General features: G+C 54.7%; 1 protein-coding gene across 3 annotated transcripts in view; it reads left to right on the top strand.

Annotated features, from left to right (window-relative positions):
• The window catches only part of DPP6 (dipeptidyl peptidase like 6), a 569,872-nt gene that overhangs the window by 397,614 nt on the left and 153,557 nt on the right, over positions 1–18,701 (top strand). For all 3 annotated transcript variants that reach the window (XM_036356191.1, XM_036356189.1, XM_036356190.1), the window contains exon 6: positions 6,714–6,766. In XM_036356191.1, coding sequence (XP_036212084.1) covers positions 6,714–6,766 — 53 coding nt within the window. The remainder of the gene's footprint in view (positions 1–6,713; positions 6,767–18,701) is intronic.

Genomic DNA, 18,701 nt, shown 5'->3' with positions numbered 1-18,701 from the left:
TCAAGTCTATGAAGCGCTGCTCGGTGCGTCAGGCTTTGCGGGCCTCCCTGTGACACCACCTCCGTGCGCCACTGGCCAGCGTGACCCTGGACCTGGAATGAGTGACCTGCGTGGCAGGGACGCTTTGCAGAGCGGCCCAGAGGTCCGTGTCAGGTGGCACTGGAGAGTTTGCGGGTCTACCACTCGGCCAAGTCTCAGAACAGTAACAAACTTCTCACTGAAGCAACAGTTCTAACAATGCCCACCATCTTGATGACCCTGGTTTCCAAGAAATGTTGACGGTTCTGAAAATTGTCTTTTGTTTCTTCTTCACACCATGTTTTTCCCATGTTGCTCTTTATTGCACTTTTTTAAGGATTGATCACATACTCTTGGCTGCACTTTTCTCTCCATCATCTCTGGACCCATTTCCTGTGTCCTGGTCTTCTCGTTTCAATTCCATCTTGTTCAGCCGTCTGCAGTGAGTCACAAGATGGTTCCTGCTTCGCGCACACTATTTGGCTGGACCTGCATTGCCAGTCAGTTCTTTGCTCACGGCCGACAGCCCACCTCACGCCTCTGGCACAGCCTCCGCCCTGGGCCCCGGTGCGATCCGGGAGCCAGTGACAGAGGCCTTCCACTTTCCGTTTGGCCATCATCATAGAGAAAATCGTTTAGCAACAATATCAGGTTCCTTTTCCTTTCATGTTTGAAGAGTACAGTCCGTTTTTCTTCCGAGCCTTGTTGTTCTGGTGGGGATTCTGCCTGCGCTCGGCCTTCCTCTCTGCAGGAAGCCTTCCTCTCTGCAGGAAACCTTCCTCTCTGCAGGAAACCTTCCTCTCTGCAGGAAGCCTTCCTCTCTGCAGGAAGCCTTCCTCTCGGCAGGAAGCCTTCCTCTCTGCAGGAAGCCTTCCTCTCTGCAGGAAACCTTCCTCTCTGCAGGGAGCCTTCCTCTCTGCAGGGAGCCTTCCTCTCTGCAGGAAGCCTTCCTCTCTGCAGGGAGCCTTCCTCTCTGCAGGAAGCCTTCCTCTCTGCAGGGAGCCTTCCTCTCTGCAGGAAGCCTTCCTCTCTGCAGGAAGCCTTCCTCTCTGCGGGAAGCCTTCCTCTCTGCGGGAAACCTTCCTCTCTGCAGGAAGCCTTCCTCTCTGCGGGAAGCCTTCCTCTCTGCGGGAAACCTTCCTCTCTGCGGGAAGCCTTCCTCTCTGCGGGAAGCCTTCCTCTCTGCGGGAAGCCTTCCTCTCTGCAGGAAGCCTTCCTCTGGTGGCTTTCACACCGCACGCCGTCCGCTCTCGCTCCGACGTGTGGGCCTGTGGGTTTAGAGACTAGGAAGTGGGGTCAGTTAGAGGAGACTAGGAAGTGGGGTGGGTTAGAGGAGACTAGGAAGTGGGGTGGGTTAGAGGAGACTAGGAAGTGGGGTGTGTTAGAGGAGACTAGGAAGTGGGGTGGGTTAGAGGAGACTAGGAAGTGGGGTGGGTTAGAGGAGACTAGAAAGTGGGGTGGACTAGAGACTAGGAAGTGGGGTGGGTTAGAGGAGACTAGGAAGAGGGGTGGGTTAGATGAGACTAGGAAGTGGGGTGGGTTAGAGGAGACTAGGAAGTGGGGTGGGTTAGAGGAGACTAGGAAGAGGGGTGCGTTAGATGAGACTAGGAAGTGGGGTGGGTTAGAGGAGACTAGGAAGTGGGGTGGGTTAGAGGAGACTAGGAAGTGGGGTGGGTTAGAGGAGACTAGGAAGTGGGGTGGGTTAGAGGAGACTAGGAAGTGGGGTGGGTTAGAGGAGACTAGGAAGTGTGGTGGGTTAGAGGAGACTAGGAAGTGTGGTGGGTTAGAGGAGACTAGGAAGTGGGGCGGGTTAGAGGATACTAGGAAGTGAGGCCGGTTAGAGGAGACTAGAATGGGAGAGATACCTCCATAGGCTTCCTCCTGCGCTCCCCCTCCTGCCACTCGAGTCCTCAACTAGGACCCATGCCTTGCCAGGATCTGAAGAACTCTCGGTGTCCAGGAGGACACCCAACCTACTGAGCCCCTCCGGCTAGGGCGAGGGACTTTATTTCTAACGAGGAGATTTAAGTGATATTCTACCTGTTTGGGAAAAGGAAAAATGCTTTGAGAGAGGCGGTAAAATATAAGACAGGGCCCTTCATGGCAGGATTTGCTCCAGTTAACAGGAAGCAGAGGGAACGGGATGGAGACCTCCAATGCGTCTCGGAAAGGAATGAGGCAGCTTCTCCCTCGTGGGCCCATGGAGGGAGGTCTGAAGTCTGGCACAGGCAAGGGTTAAAGGGGTGGTGGCTTGAGAGAACTTGAGTGAATTCGGCACTATTTGAGGATGGGCGACTGGAACCGAGGAGGAGGAATGGAGTCAAAGGAAACCAGGTTTTCAGTTCAGTTTACTGAGGAGATAATGGTGCCATGATAAAAATATCAATGTTGAATTAGGTTTTAATGATTATGGAAGAGTTCATTTTGGAGGAGATGGCAGGGTGGAGATGGCGGGGTGGAGGTAGCCAGGTGGAGGTGGCCAGGTGGAGATGGCGGGGTGGAGGTAGCCAGGTGGAGGTGGATAGGTGGAGGTGGCCAGGTGGAGATGGCAGGGTGGAGGTAGCCAGGTGGAGGTGACTGGGTGGAGATGGCGGGGTGGAGGTAGCCAGGAGGAGATGGCCAGGTGGAGATGGCCAGGAGGAGATGGCCAGGTGGAGGTAGCCAGGTGGAGATGGCAGTGTGGAGGTGGCTAGGAGGAGATGGTGGGGTGGAGATGGCCAGGAGGAGGTGGCCAGGAGGAGATTGCTAGGAGGAGGTGGCCAGGTGGAGGTGGCCAGGAGGAGATGGCGGGGTGGAGATGGCCAAGAGGAGGTGGCCAGGAGGAGATGGCGGGGTGGAGGTGGCCAGGAGGAGGTTGCCAGGAGGAGGTGGCCAGGAGGAGGTGGCCAGGAGGACATGGCCAGGAGGAGATGGCGGGGTGGAGAGGACCAGGAGGACATGGCCAGGAGGAGATGGCCAGGAGGAGATGGCGGGGTGGAGATGGCCAGGAGGAGATGGCGGGGTGGAGATGGCCAGGAGGAGATGGCGGGGTGGAGATGGCCAGGAGGAGATGGCAGGGTGGAGATGGCCAGGAGGAGATGGCCAGGAGGAGATGGCGGGGTGGAGATGGCCAGGAGATGGCGGGGTGGTGATGGCCAGGAGGAGATGGTGGGGTGGAGATGGCCAGGAGGAGATGGCGGGGTGGAGGTGGCCAGGTGGAGGTGGCCAGGTGGAGATGGCCAGGAGGATATGGCGGGGTGGAGGTGGCCAGGTGGAGGTGGCCATGTGGAGATGGCCAGGAGGAGATGGCGGGGTGGAGGTGGCCAGGTGGAGATGGCCAGGTGGAGGTGGCGTGGTGGTAGTGGCCAGGTTGAGGTGGCGTGGTGGTGGTGGCCAGGTTGAGATAGCAGGGTGGTGGCGGCCAGGTGGAGATCTAGTGTATTTGTCTGCAGTTGAGGAGCTGGTCTCTGGGAGTTACCAATACTTGGGTAACAATTACTTAAACCTACAAGAAAGGGTGATTTCAGAGGAAGGAGAGGTGTGTGTGCTGGTGGCCTGAGGAAGGAAAGACCACGGGGGAATAAAAAGTATGGTTCAGTCTGGCCGGTGTGGCTCAGTGGTTGAGCGACGACCTATGAACCAGGAGGTCATGGTTCAATTCTTGGTCAGGGCACATGCCTGGGTTGCGGGCTCAATCCCCAGTAGGGGGCATACAAGAGGCAACCGATCAATGATTCTCTCTCATCATTGATGTTTCTCTCTCTCTCTCTCTCTCTCTCTCTCTCCTTCTCTCTTTGCCGGGGTCCAGCCCTGGGGGTTCGGGGGTTCCCAAAGGTGTGGACGGAGTCAGCGAAGAATGTTTTACACGGAGACAGCATTCAGAACTCTCTAGCTCTCTTTAGTCTCCATGGATCTTCCTGTGCCTGGCTGAGGCCACAGAGAAAGATCCCGAGGCAAGCTGAGCCTTTATTTTATAGTCAGAGGTAAAACAAGTAGTGGTTTCCATAGTTACACTGTTCTTGTGAGTTTCACTTGTTTTGACCATAGTTACACTGTTCTTGTGAGTTTCACTTGTTTTTGTTCTTGTTCTTGCTGCACTTCCCTCTGCCCATTAGCTTCCCAGGTAAGATCTAGGGAGCGTCATAAGGTCAAGCCTAATTATGCTAAGAGGACTGTGCCCTCTAAGCTGGGACTTGTTTGTGACTTTGCCAACAGGTCAGTCTGAGGCTTAACCCTATAGCTGCTCCCCACATCCCTTCTTCTCTGAATATATATATATATTAAAGTGTGGTTCAGTGGAACTGAGGTGAGGAAGGAAGAGAAGCAGAACAGAAGAAGCGAAGCAAATGCATGAACTTACCCCAGGATAAGCCCTGGGCTGGGGCTCTTTCCCCCAGTTACTGAATGCCAATATCAACTGTTTTGCATGATATACTTAAAAACAAATTTGTTGAAATGGTTTTTCCCTCCTGGGACTGGTGTTCTAGGAGACAAGTCGCCCATATTCGTTTTTTAAGGGAAATCTGATGGTGTAGGAAGAAACCAATGCAACTCCTATCCATGAGTTCTAAGCCTGCCTGCATGCAGGCTTAGAAAAACAAGTCTCGCCCACTTCCAATCTCAGCACTTGTTTCCCGATCAGAAGTACTCAGGGCCCATTTAAGGAAAGAAATAGATGCCACAGATGCATAGAGAGCAAGGAGGACAGAAAGACTCCCTCTCTCAGAAACGGCTCCTTTCGGGAGCCGGGAGCCGGGAGCCGGGCCTTTCCATCCTCGGGAGAAGGGTGAGCGCCGTGCGAATGGAACCTGGGAACCTGGGCTCTGTAACAGTGGCTTCCTTGCGCCTCTGGTTCCTCCTGCTCCGAGGGAGGGGCTGAGTGCTATGTTGTTTCATGTGGGAAATGAGAAGACCATTGTCTACTTCCTGCTTCCCCACATTTTTAAGAGAAGCAGCAGTCATAACTGCCCTTTCACCTCTCAGGGCTCCCATGTGCCCTGCGTTTCCTGGACCCTTCCTGTGTGTCCCCACTTGGCCAGCTGAGCACCCCGGGTTGCACTGGTCTCTACCTCTTCACTCTCTCGTCTTTCGCTAAACCTTGCCAGTTAGTGGTCCAGTGGTCCAGATATTTTATTTCATTTCATCTTTTATTACATCCACTAGGCTTTCCTTCTTCCTGTTTGGCAACACAGACAGGGAATTAAAAATGGTAGTTGGCTCATCTCCTTCTTCCTATTGCCCTGGCGAGGTTATTCTAACACTAGTGGCTCAGGGCACGGATTTGTGCACATTGAAAGGAAATTAATCAGAAGAAATATTTTAATATTGCTATTTTCCCTTTCTCTATAATAGAAGTGTCAACCAAATTCACGATCGACAATGACAGATCGAAACACACCGGTGCGCTTGGCGCCAGCGAGGGTTTTATATGTATCGCGCATGCACCAGTCAACTTAGCCTTTTATAGATATAGACTAGAGGCCTGATGCATAAAATTCGTGTAAGAATAGGCCTTCCTTCCCCCAGCTGCTGGCACTGGCTTCCCTCCCGACACCGGCAGGCACCGGGGACCTGGGCTTCCCTCACAGCCCTGGCTTCATCCAGAAGGTCATCTGGTCTAATTAGCATATTACGCTTTTCTTATTATAGATGTCTCCCTTTTTCTCACTGGTTCCACCCAGAAGGTATTCAGTTAGTGTCCTGAAAGAGTGGCACAAAGGGTGGGGTCTCCTCTTTGCTCGGGAATGATGGCACAATTGGAGAATATGTTGATTCTGGGTGAATTAAAGAAATAGGCCTTCAACCAAGAATGAGAACATATACCACCCTGGACCGTGTGGCTCAGCAGTTGAAGTGTTGGCCCCAATGTTTCTCTCTCTCTCCCTCTCCCTTCCTCTCTCTCTAAAAATCAATTAAACACATATATTTTTTTAAAAAAGAAGGATAGCATGGCCCCTTACCTTGCATACTTACAACATCTGTTGGTTTCCTGAATTTTTCAGTCCACAGCCATCACCTTGGACTTACAACGTGAGCACCAAGAGATCACCCTTGGTCCAGGCAACGCCCAGTGTGTGACAGAGGCAGACCTCAGATCTGCTCTCACTTGGGCTGGACTTAAATTCCTTACGATTCCATGTTCCTGGTCCCCAGTTGTGCCCCCTGTGACACATGCTTCCCAGGAGACCTCTCTTCTCCAACCTGCGGTTGCCACCTCAGAAGTAGCGCAGGGAGAGGGAGGTGAGGTGCAGGCCTGGACGGTTAAGAGGGCAGCCCAGGTCAGGGGTGCAGGCCTGGAAAACACTGTTTTGGTGGTTTTGTTACCTTTGCTTTGAAAGCCACGCCCCCTCCCCCTGCAATGAGGGACGCTGTGGAGTTTGCCGTAATTTGCAGAAATCTCCCCAAGTATGTGGGTGAGTGTCTCTGGCCGCATTTCCTGCAGCAGGAAACCCTCGCCTCTGATTCCATCACAAACCAGGTGGCCGTGGAGATGACCGAGCCTCCACCACCCGTGAGCCGTGTGCAAGGGATGGAAACAGACTAAACAGACGCACCCACTAACCCCATGTCAGCGCAGAGGTGCTGCTCCCCACAGCCCCCGACGGCCCCCTTGGGAGGGCCATGGGTCGCTGTGTTCACAGAGATCTGAAAGCCATCCTGGTCTCAGCCTTGTCTCACTGCTTGTTTTGTTTTGTTCTGTTTCTTGTCCGTTTCAGATACACCGACACTCCTACACTGGATACTATGTCCTGAGCAAAATTCCTCATGGGTAAGACTGTTTTCATTTCCTTGTACTGAGAAGCTGCAGCGCGCTGGCTAGGCGCTTAGTTCTTAGGAATTGAGGGCAGAAAGCGGGTGTCTTGACTTTCGACCTCAGGGGTGCTGCTGCTGCAGGACCTCTGGGACCAGGGACCCACACAGGGTCAGGGTCACCCGAGTCCAGCACCTGTCCCTGGGCAGCCTCCCTCCCAGACCAGCTCTGCCAGCCCTGCTCTGGCTCCCTGTGCTTTGTTGCTTCCTCACCAGCTGCAGGAGGGGGAGGGCGGCCTGGCGGCAGCTGATGAATGTTCTCTCTCACATCCGTATTTCTCTCTCCCTCTCCATTCCTCTCTCTCTAAATCAATAAAAACATATTTGTTTTTAAAAATGCATGATTGGGGACCCAAAGTGTGTGCAGGAAGGAAAGCATGAGAGCACCGCGGTTTTGAAAGGTTTTCAGGTGGGCAGACAGGGGGCCCATCAGCACAGGAATCCTCATAGGAGCTCACCTCGGAGCCCAGGGGCAGGAAGGCCCGTCCAAGCTCCAGGAGCACGTGTGAGCGGGACGCAGGGAAACGGTCGCAGGCCTGGGAAAGCGGGCAGGTGGCTTTTATTGTGTTCATCTCCATTCTGCTCTTCCCTCCTCCTTCTCCTTTTTTCTCCTCCTCCACCCCTGCCCTCTCGTTCCTGCCCACCTTCCTCCCTCGCCCCCTCCCCACTTCTGAGCGTTTGGGAAGGTGAGGTGCTTGGGAAACGGTCCAGCACCTGACAGGCTGCTGGCCACGGGGCGTAGGCTCCCGTGAATGTTCCCAAGGAGCCTCCCATTTCCCCACAGATGTTTGAACAGACAGCTGTGGTGCTCACAGGAGCACTCACCACAGGGTACACGGCACAGCCTCTGGTCTGCAGCCCACACGCTGCCTGGCTTGGGCGGAGCATGGGCAAGGCCTTGGGAAACACAGGGAGAAATCACTCCACGTGGACACATGAGAGATACAGGCAGATACGCAGCGAAATGTGATCCTGGTTTCTGTGATTTTTCCTGGAGAAAACTCAAGCCCGAGGAACTGAAGATGACCCGCGACGGTGCAAATAAAGTGTCCACGGCGTCTTTCTCCTAAAGCACCCAGCACGTGTCTCCCTGGAAGAGGAGCCACGCTGTTATTTTTCAAGCAGATACACATCCGCAAAGGTCACGGCAGGCAGTGTAATTAAGCAGAGATTTATCTGCTCTGCTGGAGGCGAGAGAATTTGTGGGAGCTGATGGCTCTTCCGGGCCCTTAGATAAATCTGTAAAGCTCAAAACTCTACAAGCATTTTACGCTTAACCCGTGGTGCTGACGTTTTACCGCCCCGTCAGGACTTAGGAGAAACAGATTCTGAGAGCCTAGCTCAAGTGTTTACCAAACCTTGTCCTGGCCAGTCCCGCAGTGTTTAGAGCAGCGGTTCTCAACCTGTGGGTCTCCAACCTGTGGGTCGCGACCCCTTTGGGGGTCGAACGACCCTTTCACAGGGGTCGCCTAAGACCATCGGAAAACACATATATAATTACATATTGTTTTTGTGATGAATCACTATGCTTTAATGATGTTCAATTTGTAACAATGAAATTGGGGGTCATCACAACATGAGGAACTGTATTAAAGCATCGCAGCATTAGGAAGGTTGAGAACCACTGGTTTAGAGTGTGGCCCCCAATACACCAATGTTGGGGGTTCAATCCCCAGCCAGGGAACATACAAGAATCAACCGATGAATGCATGGATGGTTGGAACAAGAGGTCTCTCCTCCTCCTCCTCCTCCTCCTCCTCGTCTTCCTTCTCCTTCTTCTTCGCTCTCTAAAATCAATACAGTAAATATAGAAGGAGGAGGAGGAGGAGGAGGAGGAATGTACCAAACCAGGGGCGTGCCTGAGGACAATATGGTGACTTGGTTTCCATCTCAGGATGACAGTCCCCCATAGAGGATGCCAACAGATGAGGAGCTTTGGGTATTTCTAAAACAATCACAGTAATAATTATCACTGTCACGTATCGGCTGACGTTCACGCGCCTTTGTGGACAGCCAAGTGACTGCCCCACGTCTCCTAGCGTTCAGCGGAGTCACGCCCTGCCTGGCCGACTCCCAGCCCCAGCTCTCAAAGCCACGCCTCGGTTACATTATAGCCGAGGTCAGCTTTTCGTGGCACTAACTTGTTTTTTCTCTGAGGACTCAGACAGCGAATGAAGTAGCAGTTACTGGTTACGTTGACCGCGAGCAGCGTCTGGGGGTGAGGGGGTCTGAGAACCCTCCCATTCTGTGAAAACTGACACAGCCCCAACATCGCCTCCTTCCAACCTGATGCTCCCGCTGTGTTAAGGTCGCTTTTGGAAAATGAATCATGTAATTAACCAAATATTAGCAACATCTTCTTTCTATTAACAAGACAGTGGGTTTCTGAACAGGGGGAGCCTTTAGGCCTCAGGGTTTTGCAATGTCAGGAGCTTACTGACCCCTCAACTAGTCAGAGGGCAAGTGCTCAGCCAGGTGGCAGGACCAGGACGCAGAGGGGGGCTTGGGGCTCTGGAAAGCACCGCTGTCCCTTTAAAATACAAATGAGTCTATTAAAATAGTTACAGTTACATGACTGGCAGGCCAAACCCCAGGAGCTCCCGGGCCCTCTGCAGACACAGGTCTATACCTTTTTCACGGACTCCCTCCTCCTTCCCGAAATTCTCGGCTTCCAGCCAGAAGCTGTTCCATCCACAGGGTGAGATTATTTGTCACTTACAGCTTGATCGTTTTTCCTTAGCTTCAGGCTTCCCAACCAGCCACAGAGCAGGGCCAGACTGAATGCCCCGTGCCCCCGGGATTCTGGCTCCTTCCTCTTTGCAGGGGCAGAGGAAATGGGGGAGCATGCCCTCACACAGGGTGGGGCAAACCTGGCTTACAGGTGTTCATGTGGTAAATAACGCAATAATGAATGAGAGACTGTTTATGGGATAAACTCTGTGTTTCACATATGGACAACTGTAAGCCTACCTTTGCCCACCCGGGATGTGCCGAGCCTTTCGTGAACCAGAGGAGGCGCTCTCTGCCGGGTGTGACCTTCCTCCTCCAGGTCTGACCTCTGTCTCGGAGCCAGGCGCATTCCCAGGAAGCGAATTTTCATCTATTCAACGACTTAGTACCTAGGGGTAGGTTTGTCCGACTTTCACATACGAAGTTGTCAAAAATTGTATTCTTGTAAGACATATCTTTCACACAAATTTGTTTATCAAACCAGAATTAAAGCTAGCTATGTTTAACATAAAGTGTTCCACAAAGTTTCTATATCAGAATTTCAACAAAACAAAGCAACCGTCCACAGTGAAGGAAGGTCACAGCCTGCTCCGTCCACAGTAAAGGTTGAAGGTCACAGCCAGCTCCGTCCACAGTGAAGGTTGAAGGTCACAGCCAGCTCCGTCCACAGTGAAGGTTGAAAGTCACAGCCAGCTCCGTCCACAGTGAAGGTTGAAAGTCACAGCCAGCTCCGTCCACAGTGAAGGTTGAAGGTCACAGCCAGCTCCATCCACAGAGAAGGTCACAGCCAGCTCTGTCCACAGTGAAGGTCACAGCCTGCTCCATCCACAGTGAAGGTTGAAAGTCACAGCCAGCTCCGTCCACAGTGAAGGTTGAAGGTCACAGCCAGCTCCGTCCACAGAGAAGGTCACAGCCAGCTCTGTCCACAGTGAAGGTTGAAGGTCACAGCCAGCTCCATCCACAGAGAAGGTCACAGCCAGCTCTGTCCACAGTGAAGGTCGAAGGTCACAGCCAGCTCTGTCCACAGAGAAGGTCATAGCCAGCTCTGTCCACAGTGAAGGTCACAGCCAACTCTGTCCACAGTGAAGGTCATAGCCAGCTTCACCCACAGTGAAGGTCGAAGGTCATAGCCAGCTCTGTCCACAGTGAAGGTCACAGCCAGCTCTGTCCACAGTGAAGGTCACAGCCAGCTCCATCCACAGTGAAGGTCAAAGGTCACAGCCAGCTCCATCCACAGTGAAGGTCAAAGGTCATAGCCAGCTCTGTCCACAGTGAAGGTCACAGCCAGCTCCACCCACAGTGAAGGTCACAGCCAGCTACGCATTCTCCATGGAGCGTCTGTCACATATATTCATAGACATTGTTTGGTTCTTCACATTTTCCTGGCATGGCTTTGCCCTGAATTAGTTTCCTCTTTGGTTTGAGTCCTTTTCTAAAAGGAAATGAAGGTTTGAACGTGTGGTCTCATGTCTGTTGGCATCATTCTGAAAAGCACATGACGGGAGGACATCAACTCCTTCCACAACAGAATCAACTTTCAGGAAACTCTGGGCGGCATCGTGGGGTTTGGCAAACAGTGATATCAGAGGAGAGACGGGCGGGGTTGGAGGCCGTGCTGGGACATTGTCGCCCTAACTACTTACTCACCAACATCTTGCAGGCACCAACCAAAACTGTAAAAAGTGTATCTCTTTGGAGTTCTGGTTGGCTTATGAAGTTACAGTCTGTGTCTATGAAAATAATAATCTGAGATGTAGGCTCCTTCTGCCCAGAATTCCTCTCTAACTTAAAGGCTGGGATGTCAGTGGACTGGCAGTGTTCCCTCGGCACCTGACCCTGGCCTCACGGCACGCGGCAGGAGTGAGGACCTAAGCCCTGAGTTCGAGCACCAGTCTGACGCCGACTATGGGATGACAGTGAGAGATGCTGTACGTCTACAAATCTTAATTTCCACATTTTCCAAAGATGATAATAATGCCCACCCTATAGGCCAGTGATGCTCAACCTTCTGGCCCTTTAAATACAGTTCCTCATGTTGTGACCCAACCATAAAATTATTTTCATTGCTCCTTCATAACTGTAATGTTGCTACTGTTATGAATCGTCATGTAAATACCTGCTATGCAGGGTGGTCTTAGGTGACCCCTGTGAAAGGGTCGTTCCTCTGCCAAAGGGGTCGCAACCCACAGGTTGAGAACCGCTGCAATAGGCACATTCTAAAAATTAAGCTGAACGCTATATGCAAAAGGCAAAGCAGAGTCGTGCTCCTAGTGAGCAGATGCTAACGCTGTCCTTAGTGTTGGAGTGTGTGTCCGAGGCACAGGGGTGGCCTCAGAAGTAAAGACCATCGCACTCACTTCCCAGGCAGCTCAAACCCTCCTTTTACCCGGAAAGGAATGATAGACTATGTCATGAAGTTCCCCTTTAATCACTTTTCAAAGCTACCATTGTTTCCTGACACTCAGGTAATTACTTGTGATCTGTCATTTCTCTTAAAGAGATGTCTGTGGCCTCAACTGTCTATCCCCAGTTCTCGTAGTCAGTGTTTTCATCCTGTCTCAATCTCACCTGCTGCAATTAATTGTCAGACTTTCTTGTTTTGCCTCCAATGGAAGCAGAAAAGACAATATAAATCAATGAATAATTATTTAAATACAGTGGGGCCTTGACTTACGAGTGTCCCAACTAACGAGTTTTTCAAGATATGAGCCGTCTCTCGGCCGATTTTTTGCTTTGAGTTGAGAGCTAAAATTCAGGTTACGAGCCAGCTTCAGATACCCCACCACTAGTTGGCGCAGCGAACATCACAGTGAACGCCACAACATCAGCCCAGCATCACATGTCTCACTCATTCACTTTAAGATTTGACATATGAGTAATTTGAGTTACGAGCTCTGTCACGGAACGAATTAAACTCATAAGTCAAGGCCCCACTGTACCGGACTTTGTAGCAAAAACAATGGCTGCTATTCCTCAGAAGTTCAAAATCTTGTTGAAAAGAAGACACAACCCTGGCTAGTGCAGTTCATTGGTTAGAGTGTCAGCCCAGACACGTGCTGGAGGCAACCAATTGATGTGTCTCTCTCACATCAGTTTCTCTCTCTCTCTCTCTCTCTCTCTCTCTCTCTCTCTCTCTTCCTCTCTCTTCCTTCCTCCCTGCCTCTCTTCCACTCGCTCTAAAAAGCAATAGAAAAATATATCCTCGAGTGAGGATTAACAAACAAACAAAAAGAAATAACACCAACTTAGGTATGATTCTGTGCCCACATGTGTGTTTTAAGCACTGAGCACAGAAGAAGGGGGCTGTGGGCCCAGGGAGGCTGTGAAGGAGCTGATGAAGGAAGTCTGGCTTGCGCGGAGCCTTGGCGTTTTTTGTTTGTGTTTGAATAGATGGTGAGAGAGGAGACTTCCAGGTGGAGTAAAGCAGCAGACAGGCTTGGCCTCCACAATAGGCAGCGCCTCCCTGGAATTAAGGGGTGTCGGCCTGGCCTCTGAGGGCTGAGACAGGTGCGTGAGCCTGCACCCCCCAGTGCAATGGGCCTTTGCAGTAAGAGCGTGCTGCACACTGGGAGGTGGATGACAGCTGCGGTGAGTTCATGCTCAGATGGAGAAGGCGGAAGGAAAGGGGGCTCGTGCACGAATTCAATTAGGAGGCAGTGGGAGTAATGGGGGCGTTGGGGCACGGGGCGCTCGGTCAGTGGGGAAACCACACTAATTGTGATCCTGGGTGGCTGGTGTTCTCTTGGAAAATGAAGACAGATTTCAAGTGTTCGTATCCATGTCCCTTTAATTAAATCTTGGGCGCCTGTGCCGTGTGAGCTGAGCCTCCTGCGTGAGCGAGTCCAAGGAGCGCGTTCCGGGGCAGCAGTGGGAATCTGCAGGCCCTGGCAGGCCTCTGGCTCAGCGCGCTTCCTTCCCAGCCTCCTCTTGTGCAGAACCCCCAGGGACACTGCGCCCACTTTCCGCACAGACCCCACAGGGCAGGCAGCCTGCCAGAGGATGCATGGGCACAATTTTTCGTAAACCCCGGGGAAGTGCCAGCGTGAAGCCACCATGTAGAAGAAAGAGGTGTTCTTATATGGCTTTCCACGTGACTCCTCTAGGGCATGGGGGGACAGGGTGGGGGTGGGAGAGCTTGCTGTGATGGGAGGGCACGGTTCTCAGCACCCTGGACAGCTCCTGGGTCAGCCAGTGGGGCCTGTCTTCGCTGTTTTCGCCTCCCCCTCCTCCCTTGTCTGCCATCCCCTCCGTCTCTCCCCCCACCTCTTAGCTAGAGAACATGGACTTCAGCAGCAAACATGCCTGGGTCGTCTCAGAGACTTACCGTGCTTGTGGAATAACAAGCCCGCCTCCGGGTCTGTGGGCGGCTACAGGGGCACGGGGGCGTGAGCTGCGCGTGGAGGGCCTGCTCCGGTGTTCGGGAAGCACCCAGGCTCCACTCACGGCCAAATCGCATTCGTCACCTCCCGCCACACTCTCCGTGCATTTCAACAGAAAATGAATTTCAACCTCAGTGTCAACGCTGATGGATCTAATGGCTTCCTGAGCTCTGAGTTCAAACCGAGGCCCGAGCTGTGCCTGGGCTGTGGGTGTCGTCTGCAGCGAGCGGGGAGGAAGAGCAGGTGGCGCCCGTCCACACAGGCCCTGCTTCCCTGAGCCACACCAGCCAAGTGTCCGTCCAACAGCACCTGCCCCTGGGCATCCGTCACCCTTCGCTCGCTCCATCTCCTCCGCCCCCCACATGCACAGCAGCAACTCCCTGCTCCTGCACTGGTACCAACCTTCGGAGCCTGCACCTCCGGATGTCAACGCCCCTCTACAGCCCTCCGCCCTCCTGGCTCCTGGGGACGCACACGCCTCATGTCACTCTCATTTATTCTTGCACCAAATTGCTGGTGACCGCGTTGGCCATGCACCACCTCTCTGGACGGAATGCTTAGACAGTGTGCATTTGCTGTGTGATGAGTTCCTCCCCCTCATTCAGGGGTCAGAGCCAGGGGGTTGGCTGAACTGTGTCCAGAACCCGCGGCCTTGCGCAGGGCGGCTTGACTGCACAAACCTGCGGGAGGGGCTGCACCTCGGTCTTGCTCCGCTTCTTGGGAAGGTCCCACACAGTAGGGCTCGCCCATCAGCGGGAGAAGCGCCATCGACCTCATGCAGGAGCTGCTGCCACCATTCCTCCCTCGAGGACTCCTGCGCACCTAAAAGATCTTCACACACAAGCCCGTCTGAAAATGAGGTGGAAGATGAGAAATGCATCATTTCGTCAGGCGCCTAGCTGATCCCTTTGAATTGCCTGCGGCCGGGAGATTCCCCACAGGTGTGGGCTGATAGATGGAGGAAGTGCACTAAGTAGCGAACGATGTTGACTGAAAGGAGATGCTCGTCTGGAGCCCAACCCGGATCAACCACCAGAGAGTGGGTGGGGGTCAGGAGGGTGTAGCCCACTCTGAATATTTTCATTTGCCTCAGGGGTCAACTGGCCCCACCCGCCTTCGCTTGTGGTCACTGATGCCGGGGTTGCAGGTGCGGCTGGGAATCAGCGTCCTGCCTGCACACAAGCGAGGAGCGTTTCCCCTGACACAGGCCCAGAGAGTTCAGGCAGCTGTGATCCCGGGGGTCATTTAAGGGCATTCAGCAGCTCCATCGTGTGGGACTCTGTGCCAGGGGCCCTGCAGAGCCTGCTCCTTTGTCACTGGATCCCCCTGAAGGGCAGGCAGTGGGGCTGCGTTTGTCCTGGAGCTTGGTCGCCCAGACTGGCATTAGACTTGGGCGCCACCTAGTGGGGTCGGCGGTGGAGTCGCTGCTTCTATTTGTGCATTTGCGGACTCCGTGCTGCCTGGTCTTACGAGTCACAGGCCACTGATAAGTCACACAAAATTAGTGGCATGTTCGCTGAGCCCTTTCCTCGGGCCTGAGGGTCAGTCCCCCGAGGAGGACCTGCCTGCACCCCTGAGGTCTGCTCTCGCCTGCTCACAGGCCTTTTCCTGGGGAGAAATGCCTGGTGCGTTGGCCAACGCCCTGGGTAGCTGTGCCAGCCCAGCGTTTGCAGCGTGGGCTGTGCCTCTGCTCCTGCTACACGGAAGTGAGATCCAGTGCGTGCCAGGGGTACAGGTGGCAAGGCCGTGTGAACCTCCCGTCTTGCCCGTGGTGTTTTTACCTCATCTTTCTCTCCCTGTCCGTGCTGTCCTGCAGAGGGCTGGACAGGAAGCCTCGGCCTGATCTGCCTTGGTGACTCTGGCTTTGATGGAACATCAAGCGTAGCCTTGACCGGGAGGGAGAGCAGCTCAGGATTTAGGCAGGAGAGCGGGAGGCTGGCGGAGAGACCAGCCCCCACGGATGGCATGTGTGCGATGCCAGGTCATTGCAGCCCAGAAGCACCTCCACAGCCAGAGTAGAAATCACTGTCCTCCCCCCAGCATCCCACTGTGCCCCCTCCTCCCACGCTGTCCCTGTAACCAGTGACTGTCTACCTACAGTTTTGCCTTTTCTAGAATCTTCTGAACAGAGCCACACTTCTGCAGTCTTGTGAGGCTGGCTTCTTAGCATAACTGCTTCCCAAGTTCACTCTCGTGTGCAGCTGCCTGTGCTCACTCTCACCACTGAGGGCGTCCGCCGCACGGCTGCACCCTGATTCCACTAGCACGGCTGCACCCTGATTCCACTAGCACGGCCGCACCCTGATTCCACCAGCAGGGCCGCACCCTGATTCCACCAGCACGGCCGCACCCTGATTCCACTAGCACGGCCACACCCTGATTCCACCAGCAGGGCCGCACCCTGATTCCACTACCATGGCCGCACCCTGATTCCACTACCATGGCCGCACCCTGATTCCACCAGCAGGGCCGCACCCTGATTCCACCAGCACGGCCGCACCCTGATTCCACTACCATGGCTGCACCCTGATTCCACCAGCACGGCTGCACCCTGATTCCACTAGCATGGCTGCACCCTGATTCCACCGGCACGGCCGCACCCTGATTCCACTACCATGGCTGCACCCTGATTCCACCAGCACGGCCGCACCCTGATTCCACCAGCACGGCCGCACCCTGATTCCACCAGCACGGCCGCACCCTGATTCCGCCAGCACGGCTGCACCCTGATTCCGCTAGCACGGCTGCACCCTGATTCCGCTAGCATCGGCATCTGGCTTGGAGTTGCTTCCAGCTGGGGTACTGGGAGGAAAGTGCTGGGAGCGTTTGCACACGACGTTCACACAGACGTGTCTTCATTTTCCTGGGTAAAACACCTAGAGGTGAAATTGCTGGTCGTACAGAAAATGGGTGTTTAACTTGATCAACTGCAAGACTGCTCTCCAACGTGCTGTGCTGTGTAGTCCCCCTTTGGTAAAAGCCTCATGGGGCTCCGGCTTTTATCCCAGACGCCCATCCTGTCCATCCACCCCGAGGCTGGTGGCATGGCCCAGGCAGGGGCCGATCCCAGGGCCTCCTCTCCCTGCCCCAGGTGGACACTCACCTGACCTGACTGCGTCTCTCATCCCCCAAACTCTTCCCTTTGCAGCACTGCTCAAATGGCTGACCTGTTGAGGAAGCGGGAGTCAGCTGAGTGGGGGAGGGACGGGAGGCGGGGGGGGGGGGGGGGCGTGTGCGGGGCCTGGGCAGAAGCCTGGGTGGTTAAGAGGCTCTGGCCCTGGGATTGGTCCTACTTCTGGGGCAGATTTCAGGCGTTCGGGGGTGGGGGTGGGGGGTTCTTTATGAGAATCTCACCTCCAGGAAAGGGCTGAGTCCAAAAATGTGTGTGTCCAGGGACTTGGTCCTGCGTGGGGTCTGTCCGCTGCTTCACGGCCAGCGGGAGGCCCGGAGCCGTCCCCCCGGACAGGCGGTCTGAGCGGGAAGCCCACCTTCTGACCTGACTCCTGGCCAGGCCTCGGGCCCCTTCTGCGGGGAGGGCGCGGTTGGCTTCCCGACGCCCCCCTTTATGTCAGAGCTGGACACCAGCTCCCCAAGGGAGAGGTGCACCAGCTGGCCCGCCGGGAGCGGCGGCGTGCTGAGTGTGCCCTGCAGCTGCATGTTTGGCCAACACTGGTGTGTTCTGCAGCCGCTAAAGGTGGACAGCACAGTGAGCAGGCCCGGGGCTCAGTGCACAGACACAGGACACCGGTGCGGGGCTGGGGCTCGCAGCTCCCGGTTCTGAGCTCGGTCACGGGCCAACACCGACCAGCCCGAGCCCGAGCCCGAGCCCGAGCGACCCGCTGCCGGCCGAGGGCCCAGAGGCAGAAGCCACGCCCAGCAAGGGTTCTGTCTGCTGCGGAAGGTCATGCCGGGCGACCCAGGTCCAGCTGAGGGGGCTAGAGCCAGGGGCGGTGGAGTCACTTCCTTCAACACAACATGTGGACGCCGGTTCCCAGCCCCTGGCGCACGGCCACGCTCACATCCCGGCGTCTCCACCCTGAGCCGCACCCGGGCTGTCATGGACACTCCCGCTGCCTGTCCCAAATGGCTGGGGACACACCAACCCCTCACTCACCACACAGGGACTCGCTCACACCCTGTCCTGCAGACGAAGTGCTGACAGCGCCTCATCTACACACTCTGACCTCCCTCAGAACCGCCCAGAGGCAGGTTTCATCGTCCACCCACCATGACCCCAACGACGTCCACAAACATTTGACAACATGCGTGTCAGCATCTAACGTGTAGATAGAAAAGATGAGAGAAAGAGGGGTACAGAGAGTAGGACGGAGATAACGGGGCCGGGGGCTGCATGAAGGGGGGAGGAAGAGGTGTCCGTGGTGAGCGGAGGCATCTTGGAAGGAGGCTGTGACGCCCCACTTCCCGCAGCCACTGCGCTCACCGCGTGGGGAGAACACTCGGGGAGGGAGTTCTCACCTTCCCTCCTCTGCTCTGCACTCAGAATGGCATGGAGAACAGAGAGGGGCTCATCCCCTGACACAGCTGTGTGTCTGCACCACGTGACGCGGTGAAGGTTACTTGGTCCCAAACAGCTTACCCTTTCTCCGTATTCGCCCTGTACTCACACTGAGGTACCAGATTGCCCCAGCTTCAGTGCTTTATAATCGTGCGCATAAATCTGCAATTCGCATGGGGCAACAGGCTGGGTCATCTCGCCTCCTGGGCATCCGCTGGGCAGCATGGAGGCCAGGCCTGACCCGCCTGGCGGTCAGCTGAGACCTGGCT

Source organism: Myotis myotis, unplaced genomic scaffold, assembly GCF_014108235.1.
Source record: "Myotis myotis isolate mMyoMyo1 unplaced genomic scaffold, mMyoMyo1.p scaffold_m19_p_25, whole genome shotgun sequence".
Classification (NCBI taxonomy): Eukaryota; Metazoa; Chordata; class Mammalia; order Chiroptera; family Vespertilionidae; genus Myotis; species Myotis myotis.
Note: the sequence above shows the minus strand (reverse complement) of the source record. Positions and strands in the feature narration are given on the sequence as shown.